The sequence below is a fragment of the Tamandua tetradactyla genome, chromosome 3, assembly GCF_023851605.1.
Source record: "Tamandua tetradactyla isolate mTamTet1 chromosome 3, mTamTet1.pri, whole genome shotgun sequence".
Taxonomy (NCBI): domain Eukaryota; kingdom Metazoa; phylum Chordata; class Mammalia; order Pilosa; family Myrmecophagidae; genus Tamandua; species Tamandua tetradactyla.
Window position 1 is genome coordinate 32,121,550 of NC_135329.1, and position 15,066 is coordinate 32,136,615.

The window sequence follows — 15,066 nt, forward strand, 5'->3', positions numbered from 1 at the left end:
GAACAGCCACCATTCCTGCTGCTCCTGGAAATACCCAGAGTCCAGCACTCAAGTCCCCAGTCATCAGCAGTGTGATGGAGACCCTTAGCATGCACCTCACCCCCAGTTTCAGATAGGGAGTAAAGTTCAGAGACGGACAGAAAATAACCCAGGTCACACAGCCTGGGTACCAACCCTTGCCCTTCCCTCTGCCAACCTGACACCCTGCCCTCAAAGCCCACGGCCCTCCTCTCTGGAGCTCTGTGGATCTTCCGCCCCAGGTAACAGAAAAAGAGCGGCTCACCAGGTGGGAGGAGGCTGGTGCATGGACTGACAGCGACTTGAAAGTGATCAGTTTCCTAAACCCAAATCGAGGCCTCGACTTGCCTTCAGTGCCTTTCTTGACAATTACTGACTCTGGAGCAAGAGGGCTTCCGCTTTAGGGGGACTTGCGAGGCGGGGCCCTGAGACAGGCTGGAGCCCCAGGGCCCGGAGCCCGAGCAGGCTGAAGGTGGGGACCTCTGGTCGAGCCGGGCCCCAGCCCCATTTCCTGTGACCGCCGCGGAGGACGGGGCGGGGGAGGAAGGCTCGGCCTCCGAAAGCTAATCTGGAGAAGTGATTTTCCTCCTCAGCCAGCCCTTCCCTGGGCAGGGCTCTCCCCGTGAAGGTGGGCCCTGGCCGGGGCTCCGGAGGGAGGGGCTGGCTTATCAGGCAGGAAACACTGGGCTCCGGCCACATCCTCCTCCGCCTGGTCGCAGCGGCTCCCATGGGCAGGAAAACACTCAGCAGCCGCTCGGCTGGCTCCTCCACCCTGTCCCGGCCCCTCCGCGCCGCCCCCCTCCTCTTAATCTTCCTGACGGGGGCGCCTGGGCAGGCAGAGAGGGCCCGGCTCCCCGCAGTGCTGCTCCGCGCAGTGGCTGCAGGCGAGCTGCGCCCCGCCCCGCCCGGGCGCCCTGCCCGCACCCCCACCCCCAGCCTCCTTGTCTGTGTCCCCTTCAGCCTGGTCCCGGGCGGGTGGGGGAGCCCGGCAGGGCGGGACGGGCAGAGGTGGCAGAGACAGGGTGAACAAAGAGGCACCCGCTCCCAGGGAGGCTCGGGGTGGGGTCTGAGGCCCCTCTGCACCGGTGCCCCCAGCCCCTCGCACGCACCCCCATCCGGTCCTCAAAAGTCGACGCCTGTTCCCTGAAATGCCTTGAAAACTGCTGCCCCGGGAGCACGAGCCCGTCTCACACGGGGGGTGGGGGTGGGGGGGAGGCACGGTGGGAACACTGGGGGAGGGTCGATTGCCGTCTGGCTCTCCAGCGCCAAGCACCCACCCACCCACCCACCCACCCTCTCAGGCGGGCCGGGTCTCGAGAGGAACAACGAGAAACTGCTTGGGAAGTTGCCTGAAGACATCCTAACCCACGGAGAGCCCCCTGTCTCCCCTGCATCTACACTGCAGACCCCAGGGCCTCTATTCCCGTCACCCCACCTCCTCCGTACTGTGCTTCCAGCCCCAGACCACTGCTGAGGGTCTGATCCAGCCCTGCGAAGAGAGAGAAGAGAGGGAAGAGAGCGAGCAGGACAGCAAGGGCCTCTCTCCAGCAACCCTGTCCCAGCGCCCCCCTCCCTTGCTGCACTGCTAAGAAAGACCCCCACGTCCTCATGGTAGGGTTGCCCTCTCTCCCTCCTCTCTGCAGCTCTTCACCCACAGCCTCCACCGGTTCTCTTCTCAGCTGCTTGTTTTCGGGCTAATCGATTTACCTCTCTGGGCCTCCATTTCCTTTTCTTCATCAAGTCTGGGGGTTGACAGATGATAACAGCGATTTTTTCCAGTTCTAACACCTAGTGATGCTCTCAAGGCCACAGAGCTGGAATGAGAAGGCGTCCCTCCTAGTTCCAGGTCTCACACTCTTTCTCGTAAAAATGCAACTACCCCATTTACACACTTCCCAGTGGACAGATGATTATCATCAGAGCAAAGTACGTCATTTCATACTCTCTTTTGGACATTGTAAGGCTGTTACAAACACACTTGCCCTGACCTTCCAGCACCCTGAGATGTGGGAGCTGGTGCTCCTGTTTTTCAGGGGAAGGAATAAAGAAAAAGAAGCTGGCCAGCAAGCTCTCTCATCTCCTCTGATGTAACAGAGAACAAACCAGTTTGAAGACACAGGGAGGAGCAGGCAGATGCCTTTGGCCACCTGCCCTCACTGTGTGTCTTCAAACTGGTATGAACTCTCACCCATAGAAGTCACAGCCTTTACCTTGCAGGTTTCGTTATCACAAGCGCTGAGACACAACAGCCAGCCTCCCTGGAGTTCCCTGGGAGCAGATTCCAGTAACCTTTCTAGGTTGCATATTTTTCATTTTTAACTTGTTCCAAACCTGAGCCACCCCACAGCCCCTCTGATGGATGGAAGGGGAGGGACCCTATAGGAGCAGGGCTAAGCAAGCCATCATTTGACCCAGTACGGTGACCCTCTGAGAAGTGACTACACCCTACACCTACGTGGGGAACATTCCAGGAGTGCCCACGGAGTGCACTGCCCCACTCCCTGCTGAAATCCCCTGCCTTCCTCTCCCACGGTTTTTACAAGACCTTTCTCTTCCCTCCCCCTACCACCTCCATATAACATTTAGTCTCAGTTAAGGGGAAAGTGTAGACCCAAGAGAGGGTCTGGGGGAAAGCCCCAGTCCCTACTGGAGCCTCAAACAGGGTGTACATCACAAACAGGAAAGAGCTGAGGCCGCCTGCCTCCGGGGAGGAGGGGCACCGGCCAGCAACCTGGACTCCAGCTCCACAGATGACATCAGAGAAAATGTTCTTAGACCAAGGCAGAAGAGGTTTAGTAAGATATGAGTAAGCCCCTTTCGATGATGGACCTCGTTGAGCTCAGACCAGCCTACAGAGAAAAATCTCTTTACCTGGAGGATACTCAAATAAACAATGCATCTGCCCTGTGAGGATTCTCAAATAAGATAGATCTTCCTGCCAGGGGCGAGAGGCAGTCCCCCGTAGAGCCAGGGAATGGCCTAGATGGCCTGAATGATGTCTCTCAACCGCAGTTCAGTGCCCAATGACGGAGATGGAGAAGAATTCCTCTGGAATCCCCTACTAGCCACATTTTAGGTCTCCTTTACCTGCATTTCTCCCACACGATCAATCCCAATATGACATCGCGGAGCACATGGCTTCAGATTTTTAAAATGAACCTTCAGGCCCAAACTCTTGAAAGAAATCTAAAACACACAACCTGTACTTTCATATAGAGCTTTACAGTTTCTGAAGTGCCCACACCTAGGCCACCTCCATGGATGAGAGAACAGGTTTAGGGATGTGCCCACGTCCCGGTGACAGCGCAAGGTTAGCCCCTCCCCCCACCTCCAGGTCTGGCTCTCTCCAACTCTCCCACCATCTCTAGAGTTGTGAGTGCCCTGTAAATGCAGCCAGCAGCGCAGAGAAAGTGCTCCCGGGGACTTAGGGAATCCATCTGATGGCCTTGCTAAACGATAAAACAATCCGTTTCCCCAAATGGTACCCCCTTCCACCTATGTGTATGCTAAAGCTCAAGGTAAAAACAATTTTCACGTAACTCAGGGCCTAGAGTAGCAGCAATAGTCTGGAAGCCAGGAAAGAGCAAGCCGTCAACTGTTGTATTATTCACCCATTTTGGGAAAGGAACACTCTAATTCTCTAATGGAAGCCAACAGCAAGCAGATAATGGTTCTGAGAGAAGACTGGACAAGTAAAGCATGGCACCTGTTCAGATTTAAGGCAGTGTTGGATAGTCTTTGGTGGTTTGCATTCTTCCTGTTAATAAATAATTCATTCTGGAAACTGGAGTAATTTTGTGCCTCAACTATTAATTGAGACACTGGGAAAGCAATTAAGCCATTTGAAGCAAAAGCTATAAATATGTTCATATGCTTAGACCCAGTAATACCCTGCAAGGAATTTATCTAAGAGCATAAATAAATGTTCACTGCAGTGTTATTTATAATTGCCAAAAAACAATAATTACAATTTATAAAGGAAATGGTCAAGTAAATTAAGTACATTAATTCACTGAAGCATTGTGCAGTCATAAAAAAATGATAAACATGAAGACAGCTGTCAATCTGGGAAAACTTATATGATATTGAAAGGATAGACCCAAATATCAAGTGGGATCTATATTTACACTATGATTACACCAGGCATAATTTTGTGGAAATGAATATGGGACTAGGGAGTGAATTAATGAATATGAAAATGTTGAAAATAGTTATGTTGAGGTCCTGGAATGGATACTTTTTCTTTTTTTCCAAACTGTTTTCTTATTGATTTTTTAACTAGAAAGAGAACATCTTTTGCAGAAAAAGAGAGAGTGTAGTGGCATTGGAAATGGTTTATTTAATATGAATAAATAAAATTGTCTATCTATTATAAAAGACAAATGTATATGCATATTTAGACACATAAAAAAGACGAGATGGATATGTCAAAAATCAGTGGCAAAGTGGTGGGACAACAGATGTATTTTTTTTTCTTTATGAGCTGCTATTTTTTTCTAAACTTTCTTCAAAGATAACGTTTCTTGAAATGTAAAATGAAGATGGATGGATGGATCTCTTTTCCTTTCCTCACTTTCAAACCCTTTGCGTTAGGATGAAATCAGGAGCACAACCGTCTCAAAAGGAAAGGTGGGCAGAAGCTATATTGCAAATTACCTGCCCTCAGCTGTGCTCTGCTGCTCCAGGACAGGACAGAAGAGATGCTCCTCCCGTGTCTCTATGCCCATCTCCTTACCTTTTTCCTCCAGGCCAGCTGCCCTCTAGCAGGTGTAGGCAAGTAGCCTTTGTCACACCAAATAGCCTCCGAGCCCTGCCCATTACACATGCTACAGAGAGAGGGTGAGAAAATTGGGGGCCAAGAAAGGTTCAATTCTTTAACCACCACCAAGATTAACTGGAATACCTACAGGACTTCTTGTATTTTTACTTACTCATTTATTTGTTGAGCAGCTACTATATGTCAGTGGATGATTCCAACACTGGACCGTAAGTGCCATAACCCAAATCTCCCCCGGCTGTGGGAGCTCAAGGAGGAGAGTGACCAGTCCCTCTGCCAGGCAGGGCTGGAAATACCTGAGCTGGACTTGGATGATGAGTGGAATGTCATCAGACAGGTTATGAGAGTGAGGGTCTTCCAAGGAGGGGGTAGGGAGAGCGTTTTGTGATAACGAGGCTTTCCACATGATAGGGTGTACCAGGGGAGAAGATGCTAGATAGAAGAGGGTCAATTACAGGGTCACTCAAGGGGGCTGAGCCAGCTGTCATGGGACCTGAAACTTATACAATTGGCGGGGGAGGGGAGGGAGAGGGGAGCTCCTCTTAAAGGAAAGATATGAAAAAAATCTTCCTTTTTGCAAAGTTTATAAGATCAAACAGCTGCATGAGCACATGACTGGGTCCTTCCCAGGACCTTGGAAAAGCCCTGTGCAAGGGAGCGGTGGGGAAATGTAAGCCTCGTCAGCATCATGGTAAATCCGCCTCTGCCCTTAAAGACTGCACATTGTGGGTGATGCCCAGGTACTCAATAAAAAGAATGAAATGGTAATATCTGTGTTTTAGAAAAATAGTTATAGTCATGCATGCCCATAAATTCTGATCAGCAAGAATGGGAAGTGCTCTTGTCACCAGAGGCAGTTGTGTACCCAGAATGAGCAGCTCAGACTAAAACACCCATGGGTTTGGGGAGGACTGTTTCACTCATAGCTGAGTAAAAGTGAAAGAGCCGTGCTGTCGCTTGCCGGTTTCCTGCCCTCCCAGAGGCGGGGGCCTATGCCCCCACCCCCACATTATGTCCTGGAATGAGGTATACGTCCATTTGGCAGTGTCAGAGGCTATGACATGGGCAGACACTGGGAGACAAGGACAATATACCCTGTCCTCTGGCTGGTGACACTGCAGATGGCCACTGTTAGCTGACCGTGGTCATGTGGCTGGAATGACAATGTCTTTGGGTTTCATCTAACTCACAGAGAATTCCATACCCTATTAAGCACTAAAGAAAAAAAAAAAACTGGCATAGAGCCTCTTGCTGCAAACTGGTTGGCGAATGCTGCCAGTGAGCACATCTGGCTATGCGCAGAGCTCCCAGCTCGTACTGCTAAGTGGGGCGAGCCACACATCACCGGCTCCCAGGCTGGGCCTCAGTGTCTCCGGCTGTGCAATGGGGTGGATGGATGACTGATCCCCACCTGGGGCTGTGGATGAGAAATAGCCCATAAAACTTTCTGTAAAACTCTGTACACCTATAAAGTGCTATTAAAGTAATGAATATAGATTAGGATCATAATTGAAGGATGAATATATGCCTAGTTCGGGCCCTCCCAAGACCCACTCCTTGGCCCAGAGGGCCTGGGAAAACACAGGCTACCCTTGACTTGAACAAGTTACAACTGCTTCGCACAGAGGGAAGGCAGACGTGGGTGACCGGCTCAGGGACAGAGTAGTCATCATTTTTTCCAGATATTTTCTGGCTCGGATTATAACCCTAAACCTTGCAAGATGTTCCATCCTTTAATTACCAATCATGCCCTCCTGCCTTCTCCTCAACAGGCTAGAGGGTTTTGAGAGCCCACAGTTGATTGCTATACCAACCACATCCACAAATACATCATAAAGAGGACAATTTACGTATTTTCCAACATTATTTCAAAAAGAAGAAAAAAATATACAAGCAAAACTTACTTTCTATCTTGAAATCACCTGATAATCACTCTATTTCACTTTACAAGTGGAAAGTCATCTTGAGGAGAAAAATTGTTCCCCATGTAGGTGATGAATTGGTCTTTTCTTTGAATAGTAATGATAATGACACTGTTTCCAATGTGTAAAATTGGAATGCATCTCTTTACCGTAATTCATAAAATAAAATACACCACCCTAGTTCAAAACTAAAAAAGGTGATGTAGAAAACAACTTGACCAATAATACAAGTAGCCTTGGACACATTTATGTCTCTTGAAAACTTTTTCCATTTGCGAAACTATATTTCAAATGATAGAATGATCATGGTACAAAAACGTTTATTTAAATTAAATATTTTAGACAAATCAATATTGATAACCGTTCCAAAGCATGTGTAGTCCCCCCCCCCCAAAAAAGGAACCATTTAGCTTAATGTCTGCGATACAGTTTTACAAGATTATTAATACACGTTCTGGATTGTGCACCCGTCAGTCATATCCTCAATGATTTACTATTTATTACCAAACGTTGCATACAGCACTAGCATGAAGATTAATCATATCTTATAAGTGATTTTACAATAAGACTTCTCAGAAGAAAGAAAGGATCTTTTAACAATACAAAATATAAGGGGAAAATAATAGGATATACAAAATACTTACATAGCTCATACAGGCAATAATATGCTGAAATAAAAAGACAAACAGTTGTCTCTTAGCTCAGTTAGGTATGTTCCTTCAAAGGAGGTTTAGGGGAAGGATGGAAATGTTTTGGGGGTGGGGTCAGGGCTCAGAGACATTGTCCCAATCACAGTGCGTTTTTGTTCTTTGGGAAGTAAGTATAATGAAAGTGCTGGCAGGGAATTGTTCTGAAGTGCTCTGAGGACATTGCCTTAAGAATCAGCTGACTTGTGAGGCAAACAAATTTCTTTTGAAGCCATAGGAATCCTGCTGGCGATTACAATACAGGTGCTCTTTGAGTTAGTGTCTAATTCAGGAATAGAGGAAATGAAAGGGAAGAAAAGAAAAAAGAAATCCTAGTAAAGGAGAAAGAGAGGAAAAAGGGAAATCAAGACAGCGGGGAAGGAAAATCCTTTTGCATACACAGAGGGGATGTATGCTGAACTTCTGCGCAAGAAATTAACACATCAAGATTTGAAGAAGGCGACTCCATTTCGTCCCAAATCCCCTGGTCCTTAAGGAGAGGGAGTTTTCGGAAAGTTGCCACAGATATGCATTTAAGGGTTTGCATGAAGACATCTCACACACACTTGCTGTATGGAGCCACACTGGGCATAGTCTTTTGAAGATTTTGTATAATAAAATAAATATTTTACAAATAAAATTAATTAAAATACCAAGAAATAAAACAACCCAGCCTGAACTCAATCTCATTTTCAATGATGCAGTCAACCATAATGGTACGTTTCTCAAATTAAGATGAGTATATTTTTCAAGTTGGAAAACAGTCCTTTTGGAAGAATGTAATACTTCTGGAAGGAAGTGAAAGTTCAGAAAGCCTTGCGCCCTTGGCCTGTGCAAACCAAATTATCACCAAGTTGTGCATTAATGAGTTTATTAATGAGTCAAATTTCCCCTCTTTTCCATGTAGTTAGCTTTGAGAGAATCCTGCAGAAAATAGTGGGACAGTAGGGACCTTGGATATCAAGCCTGGCCCTCATTTTTACAGGCGGGGAGGCACCTGGCAGAGGAGAAGAGGCGTGCTGGCGTTTCAGCAGCGGTCTGTGGCAGATCTGGGACTAGATCTCAGGTCACCTGACCCCCTACCTAGTCCAGTGCTCTTCTACCTGGAGGATCCAAACAATCAGGTCTGGCTGTACTCAGTGTGGGCCTTGTGTCTTACAAATGCTGAGCTTTTCACACATTTGTTTCAATGACAGGGACTGGGAAACAAGATCAGTGAAAAGTCTACCCTTTAAACAGCACCTTTCAGCCATCACATTGCTTAATCCCAGGGAATAGCCAAGGAAAACTCATTTGAAGGAATATACTCAAAATTCGGACTGAAGGGAATGAAACTGGCAGGCAAGGGGCAGAGGGGGACCGGGTGGGGGGGCACTTAGATCAGCAAAATTCCATTTAGTTTTTATACAGAGGCTCCCCCGGCCAGCAGTTCAGTCCTCTCCAAACCCTGGTGACAGTTCGAGGAAAGCTGCTAATACTGCATAGTCTCTCAGCTCTGTTCAGTGCTAGGGAAGGAGAGGGTGGCATGGGCAGGGCTGGGCTCGCTGCCTCGGAGCTCTATGACACACTGTAGCTGTTGTAGTACGTTGCTGTGGCATCGGCCAGGACCGAAATGAGGCTGGTCTCTGTGGCACCTGTGGGTGTCACCTGGGAGACTGGGACATGCCCACTGAGGACCACGGCCCCTGCAGCAGAGTCTGGGTGGCCAGGAGTGTTCAAATACTGGTCGAACTCATTACGATCCATGTCCCCCAGGAGTTCCACCTGGCTCAGCTGATCCAGCGCGTCAAAGCCAGGGTGCTCGGGAGGAGGGGAGAGCTGGCCCAGATGGGCATGGAGGTTGGAGTGGAGAGGGTGGTAGGTGGCTGGGGAGTAATAGGCAGGGGATGGGGGACAGCTGGGTACGGTGGGCATCATAGAGACGCCCGGGGACTGGCTGAGGGCCAGGGAGCCCAGGGGGTGGCCGCAGTGGAGGGGGCTGGGGGCATACTCCGGTGAGTAAGCAGGCCCTGGGAGGTGCGGGATGCGGTGGGGGTGAGCGTGCTCCTCCTGGCAGGGGGAGGAGAAGAAGGTCTGCTCCGGCTCCAGCACGTCCAGGGGAGACATTTCCGGGGGCGTGGGCAGGCCGTAGGGATAGGTGTCCACACTGCCCGTGGTGCTGCTGCTGCCACTGGCTGGCCCCTCGTGGTAGCAGCCACGGAGGCTGGGCAGGGCAGTGCTTGGGGAGTACTCACCCCTGTCCTCCTTCTCCCCCAGCGGCACCCGGCTCCCGCTCCTCTTCTCGGGAAGGGCGTTCTGGTCGCGGGAGAGGGAGCTCAGGAGGAAGCCGGGGTCCACGCGCTTGCAGAGGCGTTTGACCTGCTTCTTCCTGCGAGGCCGGTACTTGTAGTTGGGGTAGTCCTGCATGTGCTGCACGCGCAGCCGCTCGGCCTCGTCCACGTAGGGCCTCTTCTGGGACAGGGTCAGCGCCTTCCACGACTTTCCTGCTCACACAAGTCAGAGAAGGCTGCCGTCAGCACGGACGCTGCTGTGGGCAGTGGGCACACCAGTCCCCGAGACACCTCTAACCATCACCCAGGCACTGCCTGCACCCCCACACCCCGCCCACGGGTCACCCTCTGGCAGCCACAGATGACGCTGACACGCCTGGCATTCTCTTCCCACCGCTGACCCAGCCTTTCCTGCTTGCTTCTCACAAACCCACCCCGTGCAAACTAAAGACATAAAGACACGTCCAGCCTCATACAAAAGTCACCAGCTAACACCAACTCCACAAACAAGGTAAGATTCGCAGCTAGAGGCTCATCTGACCCAATGTCAGCCACAGAAATGACGGAAAAAGCAAGATTGGGGCCCCTCTTACCCTTCTATTGTCAGCACTATGCATTTGTGAATTTTAATTAGAACTCCCCAGCCCTTGTTGATTGTCGCTGCCACACAGGAAGTGATACTATTATTTATAATATTTACTATAATATTTACTCATGGAAGGGATATATTATTTATAACATTTACTATATTTACCATATATATAATGTATTTACTATATTTACTATAATATTTACTCGTGACCTAAATCTCAGGCTTAGGTTTCACTGTGAGGGAGCTCAGGCTCAGTCAATAGATTCACAGATGTAGGTAAATTAAGGGATCTCATACAGGCTAACAAATGACTGTCATTTACATCTGAAGGTCAGATAGAACCTTCTGCATGTACACCTGACCATGGTGTGTGAGCATCTGCCTGCAACACACACACGCGCACACACACACACACACAGGCTACCTTTGAGAGCCCATCAACCTGGGTTCCCTCAACTGTGGCATGGAGCCCTGCCCAGCACTGATACTCCCTACAGAAGCAAATCCCTAGACTTCCCTGGGCCTCTGCTTTCCTCACCATAAAATAAGGGCTCTGGATTGTGTGATGTGTGACTATATCTCAAATAAAAGTGCGTGTAAAAATAAATAAATAAGGACACTGGATACTACCCAACTTCTTTTTTTTTTTTTTTTTTTTTGCTGTGAGCTTTCGACATGTCTTTAACATCGAAAACATTTCAAAACTCACCTCCTGAATCCCATTGGGGTTAAGATCCTGTTTTCACTTGTATCTTATATTCATGGTTACTCACTTGTCTGTTGTTTTGTGCCTTAATGTAGCATCTCTCTTTTGTTTGTCAATGTGCATCCTGCATCCCTCCAGCTGCAGTATATTCTGAAGGCAGCTTCCGGACCCCTGGAGTTATCTCCCCAGGTGCATCCAGGATTCTACAATTTTTACAAGTTCCCCAGTGACTTTAATGTATCCTGAAGTTTCAAGAACAACTAGAGGTTAATGCCCCAAATAAGTCCTGTAAGAAAAGGGACTATGGCTCCTACTCAGCTGTGTCCCCCAGGCCGGGTGCCTGTGTGCCCAGCTGTCCCTCCATGGTGGGCAATGACAGACTCCACTGGCCAGGCCCTCAAAAGGGCTGAAGGTGTAGAGTATTAAACTGTTCTACCATTTGGGTGAAAATTTATGATTCTGATGGAGGCATTAATGTAATGAGCTGTCACTTAAAAGAGTAATGTGAATTTTTATATGAACCCTGGATTTGGGGCTTGAAGGGACCCTGAAGGTCAGGGGTTCCCAGCCTGTGACTGAGGCCACAAAGCTGAAATGCATATGTGATGTGAATCTCGCATCTCAATGTAACCAGTGTTGTAAGATTAAAAAAAATAGGGTTTTATTTTTAACGTTACTGATGTATAGTGGTCTTTATGCATTTTTGTCATTCGTAATATACTATAAACACTAGTGCTACTGGGTGAAGATGCCTGAAATGTTTTCAATGTTAAAGACATGTCGAAAGCTCACAGCAAAAAAAAAAAAAAGTTGGGAATCTCACATCCAGCCCTTTCCTTTCATGGGTCAGAAAATGACCTACGGGGGAGATTATGGCTTGAAAGCAGATCGCTCTGCTGCCTCCCTATTAACAGCGTACAGATTCCATATTTTAAAAAGCAACACCATGTTTGTTTCCGTTCCCCAGTGCCAGGTGTCTGGGCTGTTAAGTGGGAAGGAATCTGTGTCTTTCCTGCAAACGGAACTGTAACCTCCTGAAGCCTGTGTGCAGGCTGCCAACGGGAATCAGCTCACAAGGCGGCATTTCCCAGGGAGCAGGCAGACCCACTCCCCAAGGTAAGGCTTCCCAATCTGCAGCCTCTCTCCTCTCTGCCCAGGGGCCGTGACTCCATCCTGGTCAGATGCCTGGGGCCCCCTTTTCCAATAAGCCTGGGCAAATAGGCCCAGTGCTTAAGGCTCACAAAACGTGTAGGGGCCTACCAAAATGTTTTAATTTCTTGTAAAATCAGAAGGAAAATATGAATCTTAGGTTGAAGAAAATGTTTTAATATATAATACTAATGTATCTTTCTTTATACCAACTCAGTATTAGATATAGTTTTTATGGAGGAAGAAGCCCACAAAAGCCTAGGGCTAAAAAAAGTCATAATGCAGCCTTGGGCATAGCTAGCCAGCCGGCTGGGTCACGGGCAAAAGTTCCTTTGAAACCATTCACCCGATCAGCTGCTTTCAAAGGGCATCTAAACTGTCAAGGGGCTCTGGGTGGCTTCTCTACGATCTATGGCTTTGGCCAAGAGAAAGGGCGTGGTGGGGGGCATCACGTCCTCGTTCCCCGGTTCCGCCCAGGGAAAGAACCCTCAACTCGGACGGAAAAGGAAGGGCTCCGTTCCCGGGCCCGGTGGGGTTAGGGAGGCCAGGCTGCCCGTGGACGGCCCTTCTCACAGGCCCTGCGCCCGCTGTGTGTACCAAGAGCTTTTATAGGCTTCCTAAGGTTAAAATGAATAAAAACCAAGTCGAAGGGCCAAGGGGGGGTTGTGGGGAAGGGGGTTGAAAAGTGCCCAGCTCCAGACTTAGGAGAAAGAAGAAAACCGACACGAATTCCCGTTTTCCAGACGTGATTTCGTCTCACTCTGTATCTGAGCTGCCCGTCCCGGGACCCTCCGCTCCGGCAGCGTCCCCAGCCCCTCCGCCGCCCCCGCCGCCTCCACCCGGGTCCGCGTGGCAGAAAGCACTAAGCGGCCGGGACAGACCCTCAACTGGCCACTCGAAGAATCTTAATCAAATTAACTACACTCCCAGGACTGAGAAATCAAATCATGACTCTAGTTTATCTGACAGACTTTTTTTTTGCTGTGACTTAAAACATTAAGTAAAAGCAGGGAGACGTTCCCACAATGTTTCTCTTCACAGATTTTGTTAATAATATTTTGGTGTGCAACAAACAAATCCACCTGATGGTGCCAACCGTAAAGTGCAGGGAATAATGGGTTTCGCGCCTCGATGTTCCTATCAAACGTTCACCCGGCCTTGGCCTTTTGGTCACCGGCTGTTTCAGTGCGCGCGGGTTTGAGCGGGGCCCGGGGACTAAGTGGGCGCACCGCGCTAGGCGCGACGTTTCCAGCCGCCCGGCTTGCCCGAGCCTGGCCGCTGCCCGGCTTCCTCCCGCCTCCTGGGGTCCCGAGCTCTGCTCCGCCTGGCAGCCGCTCCTCTGCTCCCATCGCAGTGACCGAGCTTCTCCCGCGACCCTTAGCCAGACCGGCAGCTTCATTTGGGGCATCGCGGGGTAAGAGTGCTCTAAAACCCCGACCCTGTCCCCCCACCCCCCAACACACATCCACACTCCAACATCTGCCCAATCTCGCCACCAGAGTGAGCTCCCAGCGCCTACAGGAGCGCACACCCCACTCGAACTCACGGCTCCCAAACTTCCTCGCGGTCCTCGGGACTCGCGCGTTCCTGTACACCTGATCCGGGGCTTCTCAACCCTGAGCCCCAGACCCTGCCTCTACTCTCACCCCCAGCAGTCTGCCCCGCCGAGCCCCGGGGCACATGCCCGACTCACTCACCCAGCATCTTGCTGAGCTCGGCGTTGTGCAGGTCCGGGTTCTGCACCGCCAGCCGCTTCCTCTCGTCCTTGGCCCACACCATGAAGGCGTTCATAGGCCGCCGGATACGGCTCTCCGAGCCCTTGTCCCCCGGGGGGCGCGGAGCGGGCGGCGGGGACAGCCCGTCCGACAGTTCGGCTTCCAGAGCCGGGCACTCGAGCCCTTCGGGCCACGGATAGACTCCCAGCAACGAGGCCATGGGCGCACGGGGGTCGCCTAGCTGTGTCTCGCCGGGCCGGCGTTGACTTGGCCGTCGCACGGGTCGCGGGCGTCCAACTTGGCAGCAGCCGCGGCCCCTTATTTATCAGCTTGGGGTAGCCGCGTCCTCCAATGAGTCTCGAAGGTGGCGCGGCTCCTCCTTCCGTCTCGGCGCGCCGGCCCCCTCCCTGTGTCCCGGACCGCCGAGTCCCTGCTCCGACCTGCCGGGGGGGGGGGGGGGGGGCGGGGAGGGGGACCGCCACCAGCGGCCGCAGCCACCTCCCCGCGTCCGCCCCCGGCCCGCCCCTCCGCCTCGCGGAGTTGCAACTGGGGATCTGCGCCTGGGCCGCGCCTCCCGGCGCCCGCTCCCAGGCCTCAGGTGCCATTAGCGCTTCCCGGGTGAACGCGAGGCGAGCGGGAGATCCGGGAGCGGCCCAGGGCAGTCACCTCGCCTGGACGCGGGAAGCTCGACCCCTGGTCGCGAATTGCTGCAGTCCCTGCGGGGTCGGACTCTACCAACTTCTCCTGGGCGTGGATTCCTAGGTAGAATCGCATCCAAATAGGTTTCGCTGGGAATGCCCGGGTGCGAGAGAGAAGCATTCAAAGTAAATTTTCCCCCAAAGCACCCAGTGAACAATTCTTAAGAGAATACACCGATTGCTTTTCTAAAGTGACTGAGGTTTTTCTAAAGTGACTGAGGCTTTGGTCACGGCACCCCCAGCCAACTTCGGCTGCCACAGAGACTGGCACGGGGTGAGGCTGCTTTCTAGGGTCTGCTCTGGCTTCCCTGTTTCGTGTAGTTAACACCGGAAAGACCCCTGGATGTCCCGCACCTCTATGGCTCTTGGGACGGAGAGATCTGTCATTTTCATATCTCATTTATTCACTCTGGCAGTCAGTCTGAGTACTTTCTATTCTTACCTCTTCTTTTCCTCCCCCACCCCGCGCCTCAGTCCCTGCTGTGCGGGTCACCAGATACCTTGCCTCTAGCCCTTCTCTCACTAAGTTCCCT

General features: G+C 50.8%; 1 protein-coding gene across 2 annotated transcripts in view; it reads right to left on the reverse strand.

Annotated features, from left to right (window-relative positions):
• The window catches only part of SOX7 (SRY-box transcription factor 7), a 34,452-nt gene extending 20,333 nt beyond the window's left edge, over nucleotides 1–14,119 (reverse strand). The window contains exons 1-2 of one of the 2 annotated variants that reach the window (XR_013172452.1): nucleotides 13,818–14,119; nucleotides 1,726–9,886 (exon numbers count right to left, since the gene is read on the reverse strand). Coding sequence is in view for 1 of the 2 variants with exons in the window: in XM_077152955.1 (XP_077009070.1) it covers nucleotides 8,961–9,886; nucleotides 13,818–14,055 (1,164 nt within the window). In the remaining variant the exon portion in view is untranslated. Of the gene's footprint in view, nucleotides 1–1,324; nucleotides 9,887–13,817 lie in introns of those variants that run through there. The other variant, XM_077152955.1, reaches the window with a different exon arrangement.
• Between the last annotated feature and the right edge of the window lie 947 nt (nucleotides 14,120–15,066).